Source organism: Mauremys reevesii, linkage group 24 (genome assembly GCF_016161935.1).
Source record: "Mauremys reevesii isolate NIE-2019 linkage group 24, ASM1616193v1, whole genome shotgun sequence".
Lineage (NCBI taxonomy): Eukaryota > Metazoa > Chordata > Testudines > Geoemydidae > Mauremys > Mauremys reevesii.
In genome coordinates, this window is record NC_052646.1 from 22,052,999 (window position 1) to 22,068,145 (window position 15,147).

At 48.4% G+C, this 15,147-nt stretch overlaps 1 protein-coding gene across 2 annotated transcripts; it reads left to right on the plus strand.

Moving 5' to 3' along the window:
- Positions 1 to 646: 646 nt before the first annotated feature.
- Positions 647 to 14,707, plus strand: LOC120390656 (cationic trypsin-like). Of its 2 annotated transcripts, none has more exons than XM_039513425.1 (6): positions 647 to 670; positions 11,470 to 11,579; positions 11,662 to 11,827; positions 12,577 to 12,836; positions 13,053 to 13,189; positions 14,380 to 14,707. In XM_039513425.1, the coding sequence occupies exons 2-6, from the start codon at positions 11,540 to 11,542 to the stop codon at positions 14,527 to 14,529; spliced, it is 753 nt and encodes a 250-aa protein (XP_039369359.1). In that variant the 5' UTR covers positions 647 to 670; positions 11,470 to 11,539; the 3' UTR covers positions 14,530 to 14,707. The 2 variants fall into 2 exon arrangements, with proteins under 2 accessions (XP_039369359.1, XP_039369360.1); XM_039513426.1 differs by lacking the exon at positions 647 to 670 and adding an exon at positions 10,156 to 10,219.
- Positions 14,708 to 15,147: the final 440 nt, after the last annotated feature.

Genomic DNA, 15,147 nt, shown 5'->3' on the forward strand with positions numbered 1-15,147 from the left:
CCCAGACCGTTCCCCCAACACTTTTTTTTGTATGCAAGTCCCTCTTGTGAATGGATGGTGAGTCTGGGAGACTGACAAAGTGATAAATAGGGAAGCTTTAGGGTGTAACACAGGTGACTGGGTGGGGGAGTTTAAACTGCAACATGTGGAGACCAGAGGGAAGATTTAGGGTGTAACACACCAGGATAATTACAGGTCAGAGACTTCAGGTGTGGGGAAAGGGAGGCAGGGACTTCTGGGGACTTTGCACCCAGTGAGCAAGAATCCAGCAGATGTGACCCAGCCCCAACCCAGCCTTTATTTTGGGTGCCTCTCCACCCCAGCCACAGCCCCAGGCCATCATTTATGCAGGTTTAAGTTTCCTGCACAAGCAGAACAGCTCTGATGCTTAGGAGAGCAAGATGCAGCGCAGGAGAGGTGCCAAAGCACAGTACTGCCAGGCCTCCCGCTCCATCCAAGCTCTCTATCCCTTGGGGAGAAGGGTTGTGTTCTCAGCCTCTCTCCTGTGCTGGACGATGGGGCAAGGTTCGCATGCAAACCGCTCTGCACTTTTCCCTAGTGTGCCTCTGTGCCAGTGTGTTTAGATAAGGGAGCATCATGCGTGTGCGTGCATGCACACATGTACACACAATGCACACGTGGCTGATATATCTGCAGGGTGTGGATGTGGGTGAGTCCGTATCTGTGCCGCATGCATGAATAGTGTGGGGAGGGAGGTGTAGGCATGACCTGCCTCATTCCTCTACATGTTGCTTAAATGGCAGGCTGATGAAGTCCTTAGCAGAGGCAGCATCCTCTGTGCTGACCCTTTCTACTTGGGTCTGAAGTTATGCAGGGATTCACATGGGACATGATGGACGCCTGTGCTCTGAACACTTACTGTTGTTTAAATTACTTTTAAGGATTCACTGCATGTATCTATTGGGTTTCTGGGAAACGGGGCGGGGTGGACCCCTGCTCCTGCCCTGAAGGGGTTAAAAACAGCCTTGGGAAGGGGCTGTGGCTGGAGAAAGCAGCTTTTAGGCTGGGCTGATTGGGGGAAGTGGCTGCCCCACACTGAGCAACAGGGCCTTATAGGAAGGCCAGGGAAGCCAGAAGCCCAGAGAGTTTTCCTCTGCCTGTAGAGGGAGTTGGGCCTGGCTGCTGGGAACTGGAGACAAGGTACCTGAGTGAAGCACAGCTGGGGAAAGGCAGAGGAGCTGGGGAGCTCCAGCCTGGAAAGCCCCAGGCTGCGGCCTAGCATTGGGCTAAAAGGTACTGGGGGTTGCAGAGGGCAGCGCAGCGGTAGGCCAAGGCAGCAGGTCCAAACCCTCCTGGCCAGTATACTGAGTCAAGGTGGGGATAGTGGGTGGGGGTTCCCCGGGGAGGGGAGACCCTGAGAGAGAGGGGTTACTGCCGGGGGCAGCACCCAATTCCGGGTCCAGGGAGGGACACAGGGGCCAAGAGGACAGGCAGATCACTGGCCTGCAGAGGGCGCTCTGGAGCTGGAACTGAGCTAATTACCAGCAGGAGGCGCTGCAGGGGTGAGTCCGCCCATCTACACTGCACTTTGCCCAAGGCTGCCACCCTGGGAGTTGTCTTGCTCCTACTTATAAGACATGACCTGGTGTATCCAGGGATTTGTAAGTGTAGACTTTGGTGTACACTGTTGGGTGCCTGCTGGCACTGGCTACTGGGTCTGTGGGCCCCCTGCAGCTTCTGGAGGTGTGTAACTGCAACAAACATGGCACTGTGAAGTGATGCAGTGACTCTGTGTCTGTGACTCAAACGGGGGTGCCTCCTGGGGTATACACGGGAATTTCTGTCTCAAATTGGGACAAAAAGTCTAAGTCTAAATTTTTCATGGAATGAAGTATTCTGAAATATTCCAGTTTGGAAACATGAAAAGGACACTGTTTAAAGTAAAGGGTAAAATGTTTCATTTCAGTAGGGTTGAAAGGGTTTGTTTAGCTAACATTAAAACATTCACTCCCTGGCATGATCCCTCTCTCACTCACCCCTTGACTGTGCCTTACTGATTGCACTTGTACAGCACCCAGCACAAAGGGCTGTCCACCTAGGTGGGATCTGTAGGTGCTTCTGCACTACAAAATAACAGTGCCCTGTAAATTTAAAGCATCTGACTAGGACTAGCTGCATGAGCACAGAACACTCTGCATTGAATGGCAATTTACAAGCCTCATTCCATAGCGATGCAGAAAGAAACGCGCTTTGCTCTGTGAGGGCTGGTCTACGCTACGGGCGGGGGGGGGGGGGGATCGATCTAAGATACACAACTTCAGCTACGTGAATAGCATAGCTGAAGTTGAAGTATCTTAGATCGAGTTACCTACCGTCCTCACGGCACGGGATCGATATCTGCGGCTCCCCCTGTCGACTCCGCTACCACCATTCAGGTTGGTGGAGTTCCGGAGTCGACAGGAGCGCATTCGGGGATCAATATATTGCGTCTAGATGAGACACGAAATATCGATCCCTGAAAAATCGATTGCTACCCGCCGATATGGTCGGTATTGAAGACGTACCCTAAGTCACAAGAGATGGTGAATTCTCTGCATAGTGGGTGGGTTTGTGCCCATGTCCCTTTGGTGTTTATTTCTCCCATGTAGGAGAAGGGTGGTTGAGGTCAGCCCTTTGGAGATGCATTTAACAATGTTTAATATGCTAACAATTAAATGAAAGAGAAGGTGGCCCAATAATCCCGATAATACCACCACCACCAGGGTCACTCACTGGAAAATCAAACACTGATTAGAGCTTGTTCTGGCTACTGATGTTAGTTACTTTCCCTTGTCAGAGCCAAGAAAATGACGACATGTCCAATGTGCTCTCCGAGCCAGGCGGCACCAGGGTTGGGGTTCAGTCCTGGGCTCTGAGGAGAGTGATCAATGACCACTGGCCATTCAAGATTGTGGGCTTGCTAGAAATGCACAGTTACAATCATATTGGGACATGAACTACCCCATGCTTATAGCAACAGAGGGGTAGAGGGAGAGTTGTATCTGCAGTTGCCTGTTCAGCACAAGGAAAGTCACCCCAGTGCAGCAGGCAGCTCAGAGCAGATGTACCTCCAGAGAGGTATGTTGATGAGGCTTTCCGGGACACTGTAGAATTGTTCCACCTCCGGTCAGACAGCCCCTGCGCTGTTGAGGAGGATGAAAGGCCCAGGGAAACAGAGCAGTCAATGGGAACAGAGGGAAACCTTCCCATAGTTGGGACCCTCCTTCCAGATGGTGCTGGGGTTGCCTCTGACACTGAGGTTGCCTTTCTGGGGGAGGGAACTCCAGTTGCTAGGAAAAGGCAGGTGTTAGTAATGGGAGATTCGATTATTAGAAATGTAGATAGCTGGGTCTGTGATGACCGGGAGAACCGTATGGTGACTTGCCTGCCTGGTGCGAAGGTTGCGGATCTCTCGAGGCATCTAGATAGACTTATGTGTAGTGCTGGGGAGGAGCCGGTGGTCATGGTACATGTAGGTACCAATGACATACGGAAGGGTAGGAGAGATGTCCTGGAAGCCAAATTTAGGCTGCTAGGGAAGAGACTGAAATCCAGGACCTCTATGGTGGCATTTTAAGAAATGCTCCCAGTTCCACGCGCAGGGCCAGGTAGGCAGGCAGAGATTCAGAGTCTCAATGCGTGGATGAGACGATGGTGTAGAGAGGAGGGGTTCACGTTCATTAGGAACTGGGGAAACTTCTGGGATGGGGGGAGCCTATACAGGAGAGATGGGCTCCACCTAAACCAAAGTGGAACCAGACTGCTGGCACTAAACATTAGAAAGGTTGTAGAGCAGTTTTTAAACTAGGAGATGGGGGGGCGGGGGGGGAAAGCCGACGGCTGCAGAGGAACATGTGGATCGGACACAGACTTCTCTTAGGGGAGAGTCTATTGATAGAGAATCTCCAGGATTCTCAGTCAGGAGCAGAGGATGGAAGAGGATAATGTAAGGGCCCGATGAGATGATAAACATTCACATAAAAAAGAATCTGACACATCAGAAAAGGGCAGACAAATAAACAGTGACAAGTTTTTAAAGTGCATGTACACAAATGCTAGAAGTCTAAATAATAAGATGGGTGAACTAGATTGCCTTGTGCTAGAGGAGGATATTGATATAATAGGCATCACAGAAACCTGGTGGACTGACAGCAGTCAATGGGACACAATCATTCCGGGGTACAAAATATATCGGAAGGACAGAACGGGTCGTGCGGGGGAGGGGGGGGAAGGGGGGAGTGGCACTATATGTGAAAGAAAATGTAGAATCAAATGAAGTAAAAATCTTAAGCGAATCCACATGTTCCATAGAATCCCTGTGGATAGAAATTTCATGCTCTAATAAGAATATAACATTAGGGATCTATTATTGACCACCTGACCAGGACAGTGATAGCCTCTCTAATTTCCCTTAGCATTTCATCATCACTATCAAAATTAAGAACTCAATAATAGTGGGGGCATTTCAATTATCCCCGTATTGACTGGGAACATTTCACTTCAGGATGAAATGCAGAGATAAAATTTCTCGATACTTCAAATGACTGCTTCATGGAGCAGCTGGTACGGGAACCCACAAGGGGAGAGGCAACTCTAGATTTAATCCTGAGTGGAGCGCAGGAGCTGGTCCAAGAGGTAACTATAACAGGACTGCTTGGAAATAGTGACCATAATACAATAGCATTCAACATCCCTGTGGTGGGAAGAACATCTCAACAGCCCAACACTGTGGCATTTAATTTCAAAAGGGGGAACTATACAAAAATGAGGGGGTTAGTTAAACAGAAGTTAAAAGGTACAGTGACTAAAGTGAAATCCCTGCAAGCTGCATGGGCGCTTTTTAAAGACACCATAATAGAGGCCCAACTTCAATGTATACCCCACATTAAAAAACACAGTAAAAGAACCAAAAAAGAGCCACCGTGGCTTAACAACCATGTAAACGAAGCAGTGAGAGATAAAAAGACGTCTTTTAAAAAGTGGAAGTCAAATCCTAGTGAGGCAAATAGAAAGGAGCATAAACACTGCCAAATTAAGTGCAAGAGTGTAATAAGAAAAGCCAAAGAGGAGTTTGAAGAACAGCTAGCCAAGAACGCCAAAGGTAATAACAAAATGTTTTTTAAGTACATCAGAAGCAGGAAGTCTGCTAAACAACCAGTGGGGGCTCCTTGATGATCGAGATACAAAAGGAGCGTTTAAAGAGGATAAAGTCATTGCGGAGAAACTAAATGGATTCTTTGCTTCAGTCTGCACGGCTGAGGATGTTAGGGAGATTCCCAAACCAGAGCCGGCTTTTGTAGGTGACCAATCTGAGGAATTGTCACAGATTGAAGTGTCACTAGAGGAGGTTTTGGAATTAATTGATAAACTCAACATTAACAAGTCACCGGGACCAGATGGCATTCACCCAAGAGTTCTGAAAGAACTCAAATGTGACGTTGCAGAACTATTAACTAAGGTTTGTAAGTTGTCCTTTAAATTGGCTTCTGTACCCAATGACTGGAAGTTAGCTAATGTAACACCAATATTTAAAAAAGGTTCTAGAGGTGATCCCGGCAATTACAGACCGGTAAGTGTAATGTTGGTACCGGGCAAATTAGTCGAAACAATAGTTAAGAATAAAATTGTCAGACACATAGAAAAAACATAAACTGTTGAGCAATAGTCAACATGGGTTCTGTAAAGGGAAATCGTGTCTTACTAATCTATCAGAGTTCTTTGAAGGGGTCAACAAACATGTGGACAAGGGGGATCCAGTGGACATAGTGTACTCAGATTTCCAGGTTTCAGAGTAGCAGCCGTGTTAGTCTGTATCCGCAAAAAAAAAAAAAAAAAACAAAAAAAAAAACAGGAGTACTTGTGGCACCTTAAAGACTAACAAATTTATTGTAGCATGAGCTTTCGTGAGCTAAAGCTCACTTCTTCGGATGCATAGAATGGAACACACAGACAGGAGATATTTATACATACAGAGAACATGAAAAGGTGGAAGTATGCATACCAACAGGCAGAGTCTAATCAATTGAGATGAGCTATCGTTAGCAGGAGGAAAAAAAACTTTTTGAAGTGATAATTAAGATGGCCCATAGAAGGTGTGAGGAGAACTTAACATAGGGAAATAGAATCAATTGGTGTAATGACCCAACCATTCCCAGTCTTTATTTAGACCACAGTTAATGGTATCTAGTTTGCATATTAATTCAAGTTCAGCAGTCTCTCTTTGGAGTCTGTTTTTGAAGTTTTTTTGTTGCAAAATTGCCACCTTCAAGTCTGTCACTGAGTGGTTAGGAAGGTTGAAGTGTTCTCCCACTGGTTTTTGAATGTTATGATTCCTGATGTCAGATTTGTGTCCATTTATTCTTTTGCGTAGAGACTGTCCGGTTTGGCCAATGTACATGGCAGAGGGGCATTGCTGGCACATGATGGCATATATCACGTTGGTAGATGTGCAGGTGTACGAGCCCCTGATGGTGTGTCTGATGTGATTAGGTCCTGTGATGGTGTCACTTGAATGGATATGTGGACAGAGCTGGCATCGGGCTTTATTGCAAGGATAGGTTCCTGGGTTAGTGTTTATGTTGTATGGTGTGCGGTTGCTGGTGAGTATTTGCTTCAGGTTGGGAGGCTGTCTATAAGCAAGGACTGGCCTGTCTCCCAAGATCTGTGAGAGTGAGGGATCATCTTTAAGGATAGGTTGTAAATCTTTGATGATGCGCTGGAGAGGTTTTAGTTGGGGGCTGTAGGTGATGGCTAGTGGTGTTCTGTTATTTTCTTTTTTAGGCCTGTCCTGTAGTAGGTGGCTTCTGGGTACTCTTCTGGCTCTGTCAATCTGTTTTTTCACTTCAGCAGGTGGGTATTGTAGGTTTAAGAATGCTTGATAGAGATCTTGTAGGTGTTTATCTCTGTCCGAGGGATTGGAGCAAATACGGTTGTATTTCCAGAAAGCCTTTGACAAGGTCCCTCACCAAAGGCTCTTACGTAAATTAAGCTGTCATGGGATAAAAGGGAAGGTCCTTTCATGGACTGAGAACTGGTTAAAAGACAGGGAACAAAGGGTAGGAATTAATGGTAAATTCTCAGAATGGAGAGGGGTAACTAGTGGTGTTCTCCAAGGGTCAGTCCTCGGACCAATCCTGTTCAACTTATTCATAAACGATCTGGAGAAAGGGGTTAACAGTGAGGTGGCAAAGTTTGCAGATGATACTAAACTGCTCCAGATAGTTAAGACCAAAGCAGACTGTGAAGAACTTCAAAAAGATCTCACAAAACTAAGTGATTGGGCAACAAAATGGCAAATGAAATTTCATGTGGATAAATGTAAAGCAATGCACATGAGAAAAAATAACCCCAACTATACATACAATATGATAGGGGCTAATTTAACTACAACGAGTCAGGAAAAAGATCTTGGAGTCATCGTGGATAGTTCTCTGAAGATGTCCACGCAGTGTGCAGAGGCGGTCAAAAAAGCAAACAGGATGTTAGGAATCATTAAAAAAGGGGACAGAGAATAAGACAGAGAATATATTATTGCCCTTATATAAATCTATGGTATGCCCACATCTCGACTACTGCGTACAGATGTGGTCTCCTCATCTCAAAAAAGATATACTGGCATTAGAAAAGGTTCAGAAAAGGGCACCTAGAATGATTAGGGGTTTGGAGAGGGTCCCATATGAGGAAAGATTAAAGAGGCTAGGACTCTTCAGCTTGGAAAAGAGGAGACTAAGGGGGGATATGATAGAGGTATATAAAATCATGAGTGATGTGGAGAAAGTGGATAAGGAAAAGTTATTTACTTATTCCCATAATACAAGAACTAGGGTCACCAAATGAAATTAATAGGCAGCAGGTTTAAAACAAATAAAAGGAAGTTCTTCCTCACGCAGGGCACAGTCAACTTGTGTAACTCCTTACCTGAGGAGGTTGTGAAGGCTAGGACTATAACAATGTTTAAAAGGGAACTGGATAAATTCACAGTGGCTAAGTCCATAAATGGCTATTAGCCAGGATGGGTAAAGAATGGTGTCCTTAGCCTGTGTTCGTCAGAGGATGGAGATGGATGGCAGGAGAGAGATCACTTGATCATTGCCTGTTAGGTTCACTCCCTCTGGGGCACCTGGCATTGGCCCCTGTCAGTAGACAGGATACTGGGCTAGATGGACCTTTGGTCTGACCTGGGACGGCCGTTCTTATGTGCTTAAGGACCTTTCAGGCCTGTCTAGCTAGGTCCTTCTATAGCCTGAAGCGGGGTGGTTACCCACTCCTGCCCTGAGGGGTTTAAAAAGTGGCCTGGCAAGGCTTGAAAGCTGCAGCTCTAAAAGCTAGGCTGATTGGGGAAGCGGCCACAGGTGGGCCACATCCTAATCAGGCCACAGCTGGCCTGTATAAAAGGCCAGGGAAGCCAAGAGTGGGTTGGGGGGTTCCCAGGGAGGGGAGACCCAGACTGATGGGTTATGCCAGGGAGCGGCCAGAGGGCGCTCCAGAGCTGGAGTGAGCTAATTCCCTGAGAGACCAGCAGGAGGCACTGCAGGGGTGAGTCTGCTCGTCTACAGGCCCCAATCATTTCTCAGGGCTTTTCTACACTACAGGTTAGATTAGTATAATTTATATCACTCAGGGATGGGAATAAGCCACCCCTGGAGCAGCATAAATTACACTGACCTAAGCGCCAGTGTGGACAACGTTATGACATAGCTACCGCCTCTTGCGGAGGTGGTTTTGTTATGCCGATGGCGGTTGCACCACTGCAGTGCTTCTAGTGTAGACTAGCCTTCAGTCTCACCCCCAGGGGGCAGCAGGTAACACTGTCCCTCTTAGAAGATGGGGACCAAAGCTCAGAAAGATTCAGTGACTCAGCTGAGATCACACAGTGAGTCTCTGGCAGAACCAGGATCAAACCCAGGAGTGGGTCTGGGCAGAACACGAGTTCCCACCCAGCTCAGGAGAATTAACAACATTCAAAATTTCTCTCCCATCTCAGATTGGGATGAAAAGTCACAATTGTAAACATTTTTGTGAATCAATTTTGGTTCAGGTCAAAGCGTGATGTTGCACTCTATATGATCTTATGAAAATATGCTGATGAGTGTGAATATAATGTAAATGGAGAATATTATTCCACGGAGAAGCTCCCAGAAGATGGTTACCTTGGTGCAGGCCCCCCTTTGGCACTTCCTCAGTCACCCTGAGAAACCAGCCAGCTGCCACATGACCTCATCCTGGGGTGAAACAGCTGAGGGGTTACTTCCCTCTGTGCTCTCATGCACTGACCTGAGAGTCAGACCCAGCACTCACTACATTTGTGGGAGGGGACACCGGCCTGAGAATCCCAGTGGGGCTGGGTTCTTCCCCCGATGGGTGAGAGGGAGACAGGAATGAGGCAACCTGGCTGGGAGCAGCCAGCTAATGTGGGGGAAGCACAGGGATGAGGAAATACCCAGAGACCATGATGCAGCTCTGCACCCCTCAACACAACCCCCTCAAGCATCCGCAGAGCTCACATGCAACAGCAACAGATGCTACAGGCTGACCCTGCTGCCCTCACCCCCCAGCGATGCTGGTGGGGCTCATGGAGCTAGGGCAGCAGGAGGGCACCTGCAGATCCAGCACCTCTGCCCCTCACGCCCAGGTGTGAGCATGGTGAGCTTCCCCTCAACAGCGATTGGCCCCAGCGTCAGCCCCAGGATTCGGCAGGGCCACAGGCCATGGTCACCAAGACCCAGGGTCTCGGGTTACAAAGTCACTCTTGTATCTAAAAGTAGAAATATAAAATATAATTCTGAGGTCCTATTGTAGTTATTCAAAGTGTGGGCCATTAATGGTGGTTTGGAATCTTGATGGCTCCCATTAACCAGGACAATTGACTATAGATGGCTCTGTTTTACTTGTAAGTCTTCCTGTATATGTGTGTGCTGGCAAGTGGGTAATGAAGTCTTACAGTGACATGTGATCATGTCACCTGAACTAGAATCCATCTTTAACCTGGTGCTTTTACATTCAGAAGAGTTGGTGGGAACCCAGACAGAGACAAAGGATTCCCACCTTATGCAAAAGATATATAAGTGGGTGGAACAGAACAAAAAGGGAAATCCCCATCATGAGAAATCCCCTAGCTACCGCCTGAGCTGGAACAAGGGCTGTACCAGGGGGAAAGGATTGTGCCCAGACTAGGAAGGTGTCAAGTCTGAGAAAGAAACTTATTGAAACATCTCTGAGGGTGAGATTTTATCTGTATTCAGTTTATTACTGGATTAAGCTTAGACTTGCATATTTTATTTTATTTTGCTTGGTAATTCACTTTGTTCTCTCTGCTATTACTTGGAACCACTTAAATCCTACTTTCTGTATTTAATAAAATCACTTTTTACTTATTAATTAACCCAGAGTCTGTATTAATACCGGGGGGGGGCGGGGGCAAACAGCTGCGCATCTCTCTCTCTCAGTGTTGTAGAGGGTGAACAATTTGAGTTTACCCTGTATGAACTTTATACAGGGTAAAACAGATTTATTTGGGGTTTGGACCCCATTGGGAGTTGGGCATCTGAGTATTAAAGACAGGAACACTTCTTAAGTTGCTTTCAGTTAAGTCTGCAGCTTTGGGGCACGTGGTTCAGAGCCTGGGTCTGCGTTGGAGCAGACGGGCATGTCTGGCTCAGCAAGACGGTGCTGGACTCCCAGGCTGGCAGGAAAAGCAGGGGCAGAACTCGTCTTGTCACATCAGTTGGCAGCCCCAAGGGGGTTTCTGTGATCCAACCCGTGACACACAGATTTTGTTTTAGTAAATCTAGAACATTGTGTTTCAATTTATCTTATTTTCATTTCTCTTTTTTAGTGAAAATGTACCATCCCTTTAAAACAAAAAGTTAATTTGACTCAAAAAGCTGAAACTTACTGGGTCTACAGTTTTGAAATTGTTTTGGCCAAAAATGTTTCAAGTTGAGTGTGACGTTGCACTCCTTATGCTTTCTAAAAATATGTGAATATGATGTAACTGGAATATGCTTTATGTGAAAGGTCTCTTATAAGGTATCATTACACAGTTTATGATCTAGTGAGTGTATTCATCCCATTTGTTTGCATGTATTATAACTATATCTGGAGTTAGGAGAATAAGATATAAACTTGTATTACTGATGTAAACTTATGAAATGGAAGCCATTAAGGGTGTTTCAGAATCAATCATCTGTAAATGGCTCTTATGCAGGCTGCCGAGCCTTGGGCTGGTGGAGTTGACATGCCCAATGCCTATTTATCACCTCCAGCCCATGTTAAAAGTTGAGTTGCACTGGGCGAATTTCATCCAAATGGCATAGGAAGCAGGTCCTGTCCTGAACTCATTTTAGCCCCAGTTCCCTCCTCTGCAGCAAACCCCTCCCCAAGGGAATGCGGCAGGTGGAACAGACAGTTATTTACCTGGGGAGACAGATGTGGTTTTTGTTTCTAAATTCAGTCCCTAATCACTGACAGCTGTTGAATCACGTGGACAGTTCATCTTGTATAAACCCACACCATCTTGTGCCCAGCTCAGCCTGGCACCATGGAGATCATCTTGTTCGCTCTTCTGCTGAGCGCCACAGGTAACTGCTCTCCGTATTGGCCTCTCCTTTCTCTTGTTCTAACTCCCCCAGGCTAATCCCCATCCATTCTCTTTGCTTGCAGCAGCCTCACAGCTGGAAGATGATGATAAGATAATAGGTGGCTATGAGTGCTCGCCCCACTCCCAGCCCTGGCAGGTCTATTTCACATATGGCTCTGGCAACGGCTGGTGTGGGGGGTCACTCATCAATGAGTGGTGGATCATCTCAGCAGCTCATTGCTACTTAAGGTGAGTAGACTGGTGCATCAGTAGAGCAGTTTGGGAGGAGTCATCCCTGTCCTAGAACAAGGCACAGGCCCCTTTGGGTAGGAAGCAAGTTTTCAGTGGGACCCAGGCCTTGTGGGTGTTATGTGGGGGCCTAGGTTGTATTTCCCAAGCAACTGAATTATGGGAAACACTGTGGTGCAGTTGCAAAAAAGGCTAATATAATTCTAGGGTGTATTAGCAGGAGTGTTGCATGTCAGAACAAGGAACCGGGGAGGCCTCAGCTGATGTCGTGGGCCCAAAGCTGGGTGCCGCACTTTAGGAAAGATGTGGACAAGCTGGAGAGAGTCCAGAGGATCAAAGGACTTCTGAGGAGAGGCTAAAACAATTGGGCATGTTTAGGTTTGAGAAAAGAAGCCTAAGGGAGGCGCCTGATAACAAAGAGGGGTGTGATAAAGAAGCCAGTGATCAGTTGTTCTCCCTGTCCACTGAAGGTAGGACAAGAAGCAATGGGTGTAATCAGCAGCAAGGCAGATTTATCTTAGATATTATGAAAACCTTCTAACTCTCGGGGTAGTTAGGCACTGGAACAGACTCCAAGGGAGGGTGTGGGGTCCCCATCAATGGAAGGTTTAAGAACAGGCTGAACAAACACAAGTCAGGGCTGGTTTTGGGTTACTTGGTCTTGCCTCAGTGCAGGAGGCTGGATGTGATGACTTCTCGAGCTCTCTCCCAGCCCAGCATTTCTGTGACTCTGTGGCTGTTCCCTGCAGGCCCAGTACCCTGGTGGCTCATCTCGGGGAGCATGACACCAGTGCAGACGAGGGCACTGAGCAGCATATCCAGGTGGCCAAAGCCATCCAGTTCCCCCAGTACCACCAATACAGCGCGGATAATGACATCATGCTGGTGAAGCTAGCCCAACCAGCCCGGTTCGGTGCCTACGTGCAGCCCATCCCCATCTCCAAGAGCTGCCCTGTGGCAGGGACGAAGTGCCTGGTCTCTGGCTGGGGGAACATCCTGACATCTGGGGGTAAGTTATAGTGGAGACAACTTCAGCTCAGGGAGTATCTGCAAGGGGGAAGGGGTCATCAGCAATAATCCTGACTTACACCAACTCCAGTAGGGTTACTCCTGATTTACACTAGCATGGGTGATGGGGAATCAGGCCCCATATGATGGGTGCTTCCTGCATTGAATAGTCTGTGGCATTAGATCCCCATTTCTCCCCATTCTCTCTCCTCCTCAGTTCAGTACCCGGATGTCCTACAATGTCTGAATGTGCCCATCCTCTCTGACTCTGCCTGCCGTGCCGCCTACCCCGGTCGCATCACCAAGAATATGTTCTGTGCTGGCTACATGGAAGGGGGCAAGGACTCTTGCCAGGTATGGAGGGAGCGGCTGGGTCGGTTTGTGGTGTGTGGGGAGGTTGCCTTTCATTCAGCTGCCCTGGGGTTCAAAGCAAATGCTATTTCCTCAGTACATGGCAAGCAATCACCGTGCTTGGGTTTTGCAAGTACAAGGACAATGAGCTCTAGACATGTGTCCTGAGGATGTGAGGATCGGGTGATCATGATGTCATTGGCATCATTATAGGGTGCACTTGCATGTTTCTGGGATATTTCCTCTCAGTAGAGCCAGGTGTCTCTGTGTGCGTGTGTACGCGAGTGATAAGGTGTTCATGTGTGCAGAGGCATACGGGCGGGTTTGTGCAGAGAGGTGTGTATGTCAAGGGGTTTGTACACATTCCTATTTACAGAAGGCGGTGTGTGTGTAAGTGTGTGCACACAGGGGTGTCTGTGTGCTACTATACATACATACATTTGCTGGTTCTGGGATGTCCCAGTGAGGGCATGTGTGAGGGAGAAGGATGTGGGGTCTGGGCTGGGCCGGTCTTCCCTCTGTTACCAACATCCCCTGGACCTGGGTTGACAGCCACGTCCAGCCCTAGGCGGTGACTCCTAGTCACTTGGGCACAGTTCTCTTGCCAGATTCTAACGGGGAACATTTTGGCCCAAGGTCACATTGGGGTTGCAAAGCTGTATGGAGGGCTGTGTAGGGAAGGTTGTGCCTCCTCAAACAGCCTGGCCCCTGCTCCCATCCGCCCCTCCCACTTCCTGCCCCCGACCCAGCCAACCCCCCCTGCTCCCAGTCCCCTGACTGCCCCCCACCCTCTTTCCACCCCCCCACCCCCTGACAGGCCCCTGGGACTCCCATTCTTATCCAACCCCCACCCTGTTCTCCATCCCTGTCCCTTGACCACCTCTCCCCCAACCCCCCAGCGCTGGCCCCCTTACCATGTTGCTCAGAGCAGCACGTCTGGCAGCCGCGCTGCCTGGCAGGAGCCAGACATGCTCCCGCACTGCTCTCCAGGAGCGTGTAATTCCACCGCCCAGAGCACTGCCTGCATGGCAGCGTGGCAGGGGGAACAGCAGGGGAGGAGCCGGTGGTAGCCTCCCCAGCCAGGAGCTCAGGGGCCGGGCAGGATGGTCCCACGGGCTGGATGTGGCCCGTGGGCCGTAGTTTGCCCACCTCTGTTCTAATGCCATGCTTGCACAACTCTTTGTTCTCTGCAGGGAGACTCCGGTGGGCCAGTGGTCTATAATGGAGAGCTGATGGGGGTGGTGTCCTGGGGCATCGGCTGTGCCCAGAAGAACCACCCTGGCGTCTATGCCACAGTGTGTAACTACGTATCCTGGATTGAGGAGGTCATCGCCAACAACTGACATGCGCAACTGTAGAGTACCTCTCCTGGCAGAGAGGCTGTGTTCAGACCTCCCCATCCCGCTTTGCCTGCTGCCTGGATAAAAGTGATTGAAACCTTCTCAGTAAAACAGGGGGGCTGCCGTGACACCAGGAAACCCAGTAGGGAAGACCCAAGATGCTTATGAGAGGAGCATCAAATGTGGCTATGAAATCCCAACTCATCAATAAAACTCAGTTCCTACATCCTGCTGAATTCTTGGCATTTTTAGCCCAAATCAGGGCTTGCGTCCCACACTGGTATTGTTATAATTAGATGAATATTATGGTAGCAAGCAGATTGCCTCAGGAGGCCCCAGCTGGGCTTAGAGTTGTACAGACACACCCAGCCAAAACTGACAAAGCCAGGTCCCCGTTCTATAGCTGGGGAATTGAGCTGAAGAGAGATTCAGTGACTTGCCCTAAGGGGGTCTGAGCTGTGAATTGGCTGCAGGTAGCTGTAGTTCCAGCAGATGCCCCTGCTGCATTAAATCATGGACTATCAGGGTTGGAAGGGACCTCAGGAGGCCATTTATTCTAGTCCAGTGTCCTGCTCAGAGCAGGACCAATCCCCAGACAGATTTTTATTCCCAGTTCCCTAA